We start from the raw sequence: 10,083 nt of genomic DNA, 5'->3' as shown, positions 1-10,083 counted from the left end.
AATTTCAATTAAAAATCACGATTAAAATTTCAATTAAAAATCACGATTAAAATTTCAATTAAAAATCACGATTAAAATTTCAATTAAAAATTATGCAAGGGCCGCTGGGTTGCACAACCGTACGACCACAGGAGGCGCCGCTCTAAGAGGACGCCAAATCAGAGGTGAGAGAGCGAAAAAATATTTATATTGATCAAGAGAAAAATTAGGGAAAACGATTTCTGTCAGCTCTCTAAGAGGGGCAATAAATCCGAGGTGAAGAGCAGGGCCGTTTTGAGAGCATCTTGGTCAGTGGCGTCGGAGCCGGGGTGCTGTGGGTGCTCGAGCACCCACGGAAGTTTGTAGAACGGGTTCGAGCACCCACAGAATTGATTCAAAAATCGAAATTTCCTGCATGAATCTCAAGACGGGCACCCACAGGTTCGAAACACTTCCGACGCCCCTGATCTTGGTACTCCCACCTCCAATGCAGAGCAGTAACTAGATACCTTTTGAGCCGGGACAAGCTTACATTTCTGTGCCTCCGTGTAATGTGGAAGGAGCAGTTAAAAGGTGGATTCGGCTTCCCCACTAATCTAGCACCCGGGTACCGCACCCGCCTACTCCCCCTCCCTTTTGTTGCGGCCCTTCTCCATCTGACTAAAAATTTAGGCCTACCTCTTGCCTACGCCTACTATTAAAAAATGTAACATCTAATTTTCATGAGACTTCCTCTGAGGGACCTCACGAACACCCCCCCCCCCTCGGGGACGTCCCGGGTAGGCCCGTGCGTAAGACTGCACTGGTGAATAGGCAAATAATAATAAGGAAAAAGATTTCGTGTCCCCTCCAAAAGGCGCACCATATCCAAGGTGAAAGAGGGAATATTTAAAAAAAAACAAAAAAGAAGAAAATGATCTCTGTCCACTCTAGGAGGGGCGCCGAAATCGTGAAGAAAGAGCAAAAAAAAGTTTATTGACTGCAAAAAAAATTAGCGAAAATTCTTTCTGTCCACTTAGGAGGGGCACAAAATCCGAGATGCAAGGGTGCAATTTTAAAGAACGACGCAAAAAATTTGGGGAAATAATTTCTGTCCGCTGTAAGGGGAGGGGGGGGGGGGAGACAAAACCGAGGTGGAAGAATGGAAAAAAAATTAAAGAACCACAAAAAATGAAGGAAAACGATTTCTGTCTGTTCTTAGGAAAGGCATCAAATCCGAAGTGAAAAAGTCGAAAAAAATTAGGGAAATGATTTTTTGAGGGGCGAAAAATCCGTGATGAGAGATAGAGCAAAATAAAGAAAATCTTATTATTCAAAGAAAAGTTAGGGAAAATGGATTCACTCCTCTCTAGGAGAAAGTCCACATCTCTCCGAGGTGAGAAGGCGAGAAAAAGAATTTTAAATTACCAAAGAAAGAGAAATTTAAAGAAAATTATTTCTATCCTTTCGAGGAGGGGCGCCAAATTATCCTTTCGAGGAGGGGCGCCAAATCCGAGGTGGAAGAGCTAAAAAAAATTAATATCGATCAAAAGGAAGAAAAATTGGGTAAAATGATTTCTATCAGCTCAAGAAGGGTAACAAATCCGAGGTGAACAGCAGGGCCGTATTGACAGCAATCCTGGGACCCCCCCCCCCCCAATCCAGGGACGCAATTAGAACTTTTTGAGCCGGGTCAAGCTTGCATTTCTGCGCCCCCGTGTAATGTAGAAGGAGCAGTTAAAAGGGTGCATCCGACTCCCTCACTAGTCCAGCGCCCGGGCACCAGACCCACCTACTCCCCTAGTTGCGGCCCGGCTCTATCGGGCTAAAAATTCCACAAAACTTTTGAAAATTTTATTATCTCATTCTCACGAGGCCTCTACATCTGAGATCCTCCGGGGATCGCCTCATAAGACTGCACTGGTTAACAATTGAAATAACAATAATAATAAGGAAAATAATTCCGTCCCCTCTCCAACAGGTGCACCCAGTCACTACCTCCTATATACAGTACTGTATATAGGAGGTAGTGACCCAGTCCGAGGTGAAAGAGCAAAAAAAGAAAAACGTAAAAAAATAAAAATATATGTAACAAGCAAAAGGGGAGGGGGAGAAAGAGTGGCCAACGCGTTCTTACTTCTTAGAGGGGAAGGTGTGGGACATGGGAAGAAACCAGTTCTAACAATCACAGAAGGCCTTTTAACAAGACACAGCTCATTTGAATTTCCACGGTTCATTTGTAGCCAATAGGAGCAGGCAACACAAGCGAAAAAAGAAGCGATTCACGGCTCATTTTCGACCAATTACAGGAGGCGTTTTAACGGGCAACGGTTCACTTTCATTTGTGCGGCTCACGGCTCTTCACGGTTCATTTGCAGCCAATAGGAGCAGGCAACACAAACGAAAAAAGAAGCGATTCACGGGTCATTTCTGACCAATTACAAGAAGCGTTTCAACGGGAAACGGTTCACTTTCATTTCTGCGGCTCTCGGCTTGTCACGGTTCGTTTGTAGCCAACAGGAGTCGGCAATATGAGCCGTCAGCCGCCACGGTTCTTTTCACAACGTTTTCAAAAGCCTGCTTGTTCTTGGTAGTTTCTTGTATGCGATGGAAGTGTAAGAGCTGCGGTTCTTTTTTTAAGAACCGCGGCTCACTCACTCTTTGAAAAGAGCCGCTCTTCTAGACGGTTCATGAGCGGATCGCCCATCACTATTCAGTTGTGTGTTTACATTTTCTAGGGCATCCCATTATGGAGTTTGGTCCAGCTTTTGTGATTTTAATGGCTTTATTGCCAATAGGTATTACTATCAAGTTTTTAAAAACATATATATAATTGCCATAAGCTGAATTTTATATTTTTTGAAGTAATCAAAGGGAAATTTATCAAAACATTTTTTAATATAATAACGGTTGAGTAATATTATCAAGGGCAGGTTTTACATGATTGATCTTTTTATACTTCCCTGTTTAAACTAAGTATTGACAGTTTTAGTCAACTCAAAATTAAATACATTTTGGTTGGTTAAGATTGTTGAATAGTGGTATATGCTGTGAGTATTTTATTCCTTTATTGACTTCACATGTAAACGTGTAACGGTCGACACATATTATTATCACTGTTAATTCTCACCCAGGTGAATCTATCAAGTGCTACCAGTGCAGCTCGGACCAAGAAGCCAAGGGAGAAGATAATTGCGGAGCATATGAATCCTTCGACACCGAGCGAAACTCTCTAGTGGATTGTCTGGGAGAGGAAGCCGTTTCACCGGGCACATTCTGTTATAAAAGCATTCAGCAGAGTCCCAGGGGTTTTATATGTGAGTCAATATCTTGTGTCATTGTTATGCTGAAAAATTATGCATGGATTGGAACAGCTATAGCACAAGCCCTGTTGGCGAGAAAAACGTCTGTAAGCATGACGAGAAGTCGTCAAGAGTAAAATGGAGTCATACTTTCGGACGTCTTTCTTGCCAAAGAAAAAAATCGCCAACACATTAAAAAGGGATAACATGGCTGTTAAAAAAAAAGACAATAAAATTGGAACAATAACATTCTCATACTTAATAAGGGCATGGAGATTAAAATTAAAGCATTTAAGACTAAATAAGAAGCAGATTAAAAATATTACATTGGACCAGCTACAGGATTGAAAATAATTGATCTAAAAATTAATATTCTTTAAATTATAAATATTTGAAAATAATTTATAAATTTTTTATATAAACCCTGACTCTCTTTTGAGTAATATAATAGTCAGGGCAAAAAAACTCTCTAGGTTTGTTCAAAAACAATATCTGGGTTTAATAAAAACACGATTGTGGGGTGTAAGGGCTGACAATTTTATTGTCAGTATCATGACAATGGAAGTCTTTCAATTATCATTTTTTAAAATATTTATTTAAATAATAAATTGCATAATTAGAATTCAAACATTTATAATTACCAATAATTTTATCCTTAATTAAAAACATCGGTTTTATTCATAAACAAATACAAATACAAATACAACGCCACAACAGGCAAATTGCCCAACGAGGTGGCTGACTTAAGAACATCATGGATCCCCGAGCCCCTACCTACTACTGCTACACCACACATGCACCCCCCCCCCCCCGCGGAACCCCAACGAAACGGTAAATGCGGGAATGTGCGTGTACGTGTAGTGCAACCTGACGTATAGTTTGTTTCTGTGTAATGCTTGTTATGTGTAGTGCTGTCATCTGCCCCCAGTTTTAACTAACTATGAGTGAAGTGTTATGGTTGAATGATTTACCGTTGTAGGACTGTTGCTCTCTGTGGCGAGACTTTTTAACGGGGAGATCGGCTCGCATTTGCGCCTTGAAGTTGGGAACCACAGAAAACCAACTTCAGCCGACCACCACTGTGGGGTTCGAACCCGGATCCTCGCATCACGAGTCCGGCACTATAACCACTCGACCACCACAGCGGCTGTGATGAATTTTAAGAAAATTGATATTCAGCTGCCAAATATTCTGTATGCGGTCAAATATTGCTATTATCCTATCCCTAATTTTAACCACTTTTTTCACATCCCATTGGGAGTGGGGGGGGCATAAAAATATGTGCATGCCCAAACATTCTGTGGCAGTCCTGCTAAGGGGGGGGGGTTTCATGAGACGTATTTAATATAAAACAGAAATGAGAGTTAAGGTATAGTGAGCAGCTATGGCATAGCCCTGCGGTTCTCAAACTAGTCTAGAAATGATCTGCTTCACAGTGCAACAAAGATCATTCTATCTCTAAGGTCTTTATATAATCCACAGACAACAAAAGTGTGTTAATATCTGTATATTTTCATCAAAAACTATTTATTATTGATAATTAAAATTCCCTTTTTCTTTTGTTTACATTTTACATTCCAAATGCAAAATTCAATGATCGACAAATATGGATCACAAAAACACGCCAATCACTGCTCACAATAAATAACAATGAGCAGTCTCACCAATATGAAATCTCTTCCTGTTTCCGATTTGAGCCGAAAATTCAAATCAGTCAGATGAAGTTCAAGTAGCCGGAGTAGTTCCACCACTGCTCATCACAAATTATCAGTTTGCATTGGATGATCTTCCATTCTGAAGAGCGCCTCCAACTATGGCTGTTAGCTCAAGTAAGAGGTCGGTTTCTCCCCAGTGAGAAACGGGGGATGGATTCATAGCTTGAAAATAGATATAGTTCACTGTATCTAGTTGCCCCAAAGCAGAATGTTTTTCACTGTTCTGCAATGAGCCCTCTGCTGACTGGAAATGTTCTGCGTGCTATGCACTTTTTCTTAAAATTCTTTCAGATTGTTCTGCAGTAGCACCAACTGTTCTGTGACGTACATCACTGATTTCAGCATATTCTGCTTTGAGGTCTATCTGGCAGACTGAAAAGACGGTGCACCCTTGTTCTAGAATAATATCACAAAATTTAAAAGCCTTTTTTTCATTTGCTTTCAACTCTTTAAAAAAATCCTTTTGAGTTGTAGTTGTTGCTATTATATCTTCCTGTCATGCTTTTTTTCTTTTTTTTCCCAGGGGATGGTAGATGGAGAACTGTGATGCGTCGTTGCGCTCAGATATCAGAAAGAGGCGTGAACTGGGGCTGCGATTGGGGTTACAGAGAAAATGGTGTCTACTGGGAAGAATGCTATTGTGCAGAGGACGGCTGCAACGGAGCCTCAATATTGCAAGTATCTGTGATCATCTTTGGCCTTCTGTTGTTGAGTCATGTTTTCAACGCTGCCTTCACCTGGTAACAAGATTTGTTTTTGATAATGATCGCTGTGTTTTATTGGACACAAGATTATCAAACCCATCTGATCTTCCGATACATGTGATCCGTCCATTTTATTTTCTCATATGAGCCATGATGAAACAGCGTTTGACATGTTAAAATAGATAAATAATTACAAGTGGCCTATAATGAAGTCATGCACTTGTGGTTTTGGGTGTAGATAAAATTCCTTGACATAGTGTTTATTTTGTGTACAAACACAATATTCTCAAGTCGCATTAACATAAATTTAAAGGCACAAATGTAATCACTTGAAATTAATCAAATTTCATGTCATCCAATAAAAATTTAAAAAATTGTTTATACTTCGACAGGACCAAACATACTTGTATTATAAAGTGATATATATATAAGGGATATTTTGTGTTAATGATGCTCGAATATAAAATATGACGTGGGATGATTCAAAAAGTTTGTGTCTACAACCAAATTGTCATTCATGTGTGTATAAATTATTACTCTTGTATGCATATTCGGACTAAACGTAAAGCTATCTGAAATTAATTCATGTTGCTGAATGATATTTTCTCAAGGAAAAGCTATCTAGCATAGCTTGACAAATCAGAAAAAAATTTGGACGGCAACCAAATTTTGTAGGAGCCAGCATGGTTTTTTCACAAGGAAAAATGTCTTAAGTAATGTTTTTTTTTTACTTTTCTTGAACTTGTGATGGCCCCTTCCTATATGGTTGCGATCTGTGGCATGTTCGTGTAACCCAGCTACTTTCGAAGCCTTATCTGGTGATGGCTTGAGTTGGGAGTTCTAACCCCAGTAGTGCTATGTAGATCAGGCTTCCGCACTAAGCCCGATGTCAATATGGTGGCTTTGGGGGAGCCCGTGGCCTGCAGGTCGATCTCTAAGGAGGAGCGAACCGGCCCCTTCCTATGTTGGAAGATACACTGTGGTGAAATCAAAATATTGAGCCATCGCCTAGACTGATTTAGCAATCACACATACAAAATTTTAGGCACAGATACAGATTTTCCAGTTGCCATGATGACCTGGCGCCTGGGATTTGTCCAGCTCTATTATCTAGTAATGATTTTTCTGGGAGGAAAGCTATGTATTAATTATTAACACTGTGCATTATCCCATGATGTAAATCTGAATTTTTTAAATATGAAGTCCAACACTACGATTTCAAGGAATTGGGTGAAAAATACTATTCATTAAATTGAAAAAAATCGTATGAACTTTGAAATTAACAGAAATATATGCACAGAAATTTAAAAAATGTTAAATCAAAGAATCCATATTAAATTGGAGTCTGTTGTGAAAATTTAGTTTTTTTAATGTATGACTCTTTCCTCTCCCAGAACTGGGGAAAGAATGTAAGAATTAGAATACTCTGGAGGGAAATATGCCTCAAATTATTTTTTTAAGAATCTTGATTAGGAATGTCTGAAAAAGATCTGGTAGTAGAACTTACAGTATATTTTTATGACCACTTTTTTTTGGCCGCTATAAAGATCTGATTTTTAATATTCTTTTCTTTTTTTTTTAAGTTTGGTTTTTTAATTTTCTTTGATAATTTTTTCTTATATTGAAACATTTCCCCCCCAAAGCTACGTTAAAGTGCAGGGATTTTTTTCGTATTCCGTCGTTTTTGTAAATGAAAAATTGTTTGCTCAATTTGATGAATACGCTTTTCTTTTTTATCATTATGTGGTGTTCTACAAGTAATTCAGAATTTTAATATTGTACTTCATTTTCCTCTTTGGGTTAGCTGGTTCGCATTACACACATTGCTAGTTGGATGAGACAAAAGCTTGTTGAAATTGTTAGAACACATTTATTTATTTATACAATATATTTAGGCTGAGGCCTATGCAAGAGATATGTTGGTAGAGATGTATCGTTGGGTCGATATGATAGACACGGTTTTACATTATGAATAAAATTAGCTATCGTGGGGAAATCACTCAAGGGTGGAGGGGAAGCTTGTCTTAATCAACTATGGTATGGGGGAAGAAACTATATTTAAAACAGACAGTAGAGGCAAAAATTAAGTTTAATTTTCGAGAATGGTTAGTTCTGTTCAAGAAATATGATTAGGGCTCGGATTTCTGTCTCTTTCATGCGTCTCATGAACGAGAGAAACTTCTGAATATGTAATTAGTGTATGCCAGTGCATGTCAGCTGAACTGCATTGCAGTTATAAAAGATGAGACTAGCTTGATAGCTAGAATAATTTGATACAAAGGGTATTAGACTAGTAATATGCCTGCGATAATCTCTTGCACAAAATCTTGTTTTGATAGTGTTGCAATAATTGTGTTTTAATGGTGGTTTGCACAGTTCTACCTCATACATCGCTGGATCTTAACTAATCAGGATGAGTGTGTGCGGTACACATTGATACCTGCTTAGGTCTGTCTCATTAAGGATAGGGTAGTCAATCAAGGAATAGGGTAGTGACAGTGAGATTATCACAAAGTAGGTTGGGTTTAATTCATTTAAAACATACAAATTATTAGATATTACAGAAGACAGACTTTATTTAAAACACACAGAGAAATCACTCACCACTTCAATGTTGCTGTGGCGTTGTTGCTTGGTTTGTACTATGATTTTTGAGGATAAGTACGTAGATCAGAGTAGAATGGTACAGCCATCCTCATAGGAATTTATTAATCTCTGGCTTAGGTTCCTTACTCTGCTCATCCAACAAGGCTAAAATGACATGCGATTAAAATCCTGCATTAGTTTTAGAACGGTCTGCATTTGTTTTTTGGATATGACCACAAAATGCAATGATTATACAGTGATTTTATTGGTGCAATTGTGTTTCTTGTTTCGGTTAATTATTCTTCATCTGAAGCATATAAATCCATAGTGAGCACCATAGCGGTTATTAAATATTAAATGAGAATCTAATTTTCTAGCGAAGAAAAAACATACCGTACATGCATCAGGCTTTTACAAGTGTTGTATCATGTATAGGTGTTCAATGTTTTGTCACATTTTTACGACTGAATCATTCCAATGACGTGTAGAATTAATTTGAAAAGTGATTTTCATAATGTTATATTCATTGTTTGTGGGATTATTTTATATATATATATATATATATATATTTCTCGTTCATGAATTCCATTATATGCGACTCATTTTTATAAGCGTAAGGTAAGAGTTAAGAAGGTCTGTAATATAATTGAATTTTCATTTTCTGTATATAATGTGGTTCATTGATTCAAATGGTTTTATACACGTTAATGCGAGGGAAAAACATGTTTTCTATCTTGGTGTGGTTTATTTTGATTTTTAAAATCTTCTGTTATAGTGCATATATGTATATATTTTTCTATTATTTTTGAATTTTCCCGGTATGTATTTTGCTGAATCGAATGCAATCCGTCCATTTTAACATATTTATACAAGTCTAATAAATCTGTCCTCATTTGTTATTCAGACTTATTTATTGTATACTGTAAGCTGGATTTATGATCATTTTATTAAAAGTACACCATGTATATGTGACACAATTCGCTAAATTGTTAGGTATCAAAGTTTTGAAATTTTGAAAGTACTGAGCAATAAGATTTTTGCCACTTATTTCATTGTGGGCCTGTAGGAAAAGAAGGGCAGCTCAGGGCCCCAAATTAGCTGCTTTTTGTATTTTAGGCACAACCCACATAATCTCCCCACCTCTATGTATGTGTCTGCTTCATAAATCATTATAGTACAAAGGTTTTTAACAACTGGCTGGTGTGAAGATGAATTTTTGGAAAGAGAAAACTCAACTGCCTTTGCGGGGAATTGAACTCTCATCCTTTCACTTTTCCAGTAAACGCCCTAGACCATTAGACTACAAAGGCAACAAAATTCTTAATCTTTCCTTGGAGCTCATGTGCACTGAAAGGGACCGTACATGGAAGGCCAGACCTGAGTCAGGCCAAGCTCACAATTGTTGATGCTGCCACCAGGTGGAGACTTATGAAACGATGATGTCACTTTCCGCTACCATACGAAGGTTTTTAACAACTGGCTGTGGTGCGAAGATATAGTCTAGATGTGGTGCGTAGTCTGGTGGGCTAGGGCATTCACCCATAAAGTGAAAGGATTTGGGTTTGATTCCCCACATAGTTAGTTGAATTTTCTCTTTCCAAAAAATCATCTTTGCAACAGCCAGTTGTTAAAAACCTTTGTATGGTAGCGAAGAGTGACATCATCCTTTCATAAGTAGCTATCTGATGGCAGCGTCAACAGTGACTTGGCCTGAGAGTTCCGGCCGTCCATGTACGGTCCTGTTCAGTCACTGAGCTATAAGTAAAGTATACATATAGCTCAGTGTGTTCAGTATACACAAGCTCCAAGTAAAGATTG

The 10,083-nt window shown here is 38.2% G+C and overlaps 1 protein-coding gene across 1 annotated transcript; it reads left to right on the top strand.

The window, feature by feature from the left end:
* The first annotated feature begins 2,660 nt into the window (after window positions 1-2,660).
* Window positions 2,661-6,456, top strand: LOC149088819 (UPAR/Ly6 domain-containing protein crok). Its single transcript, XM_089250294.1, has 3 exons — window positions 2,661-2,756; window positions 3,093-3,275; window positions 5,499-6,456. The coding sequence occupies exons 1-3, from the start codon at window positions 2,708-2,710 to the stop codon at window positions 5,717-5,719; spliced, it is 453 nt and encodes a 150-aa protein (XP_089106420.1). The 5' UTR covers window positions 2,661-2,707; the 3' UTR covers window positions 5,720-6,456.
* Window positions 6,457-10,083: the final 3,627 nt, after the last annotated feature.

The sequence above is a fragment of the Pholcus phalangioides genome, unplaced genomic scaffold, assembly GCF_987345545.1.
Source record: "Pholcus phalangioides strain wild (caught in Gottingen) unplaced genomic scaffold, Ppha-v1.0 ptg000003l_1, whole genome shotgun sequence".
In the NCBI taxonomy this organism is placed as follows: Eukaryota; Metazoa; Arthropoda; class Arachnida; order Araneae; family Pholcidae; genus Pholcus; species Pholcus phalangioides.
The sequence above is the reverse complement of the archived record's forward strand: the minus strand, read 5'-3'. Positions and strand labels throughout refer to the sequence as shown.

What these genes read in the sequence shown, in the direction of transcription:
- LOC149088819 (XM_089250294.1), top strand. Translation starts at nt 2,708, where the DNA reads ATGGAGTTTGGTCCAGCTTTTGTGATTTTAATGGCTTTATTGCCAATA. An exon ending in AATGGCTTTATTGCCAATAG is followed by an intron (nt 2,757 to 3,092) that starts GTATTACTATCA and finishes ATTCTCACCCAG; the next exon opens with GTGAATCTATCAAGTGCTAC. An exon ending in GAGTCCCAGGGGTTTTATAT is followed by an intron (nt 3,276 to 5,498) that starts GTGAGTCAATAT and finishes TTTTTTTCCCAG; the next exon opens with GGGATGGTAGATGGAGAACT.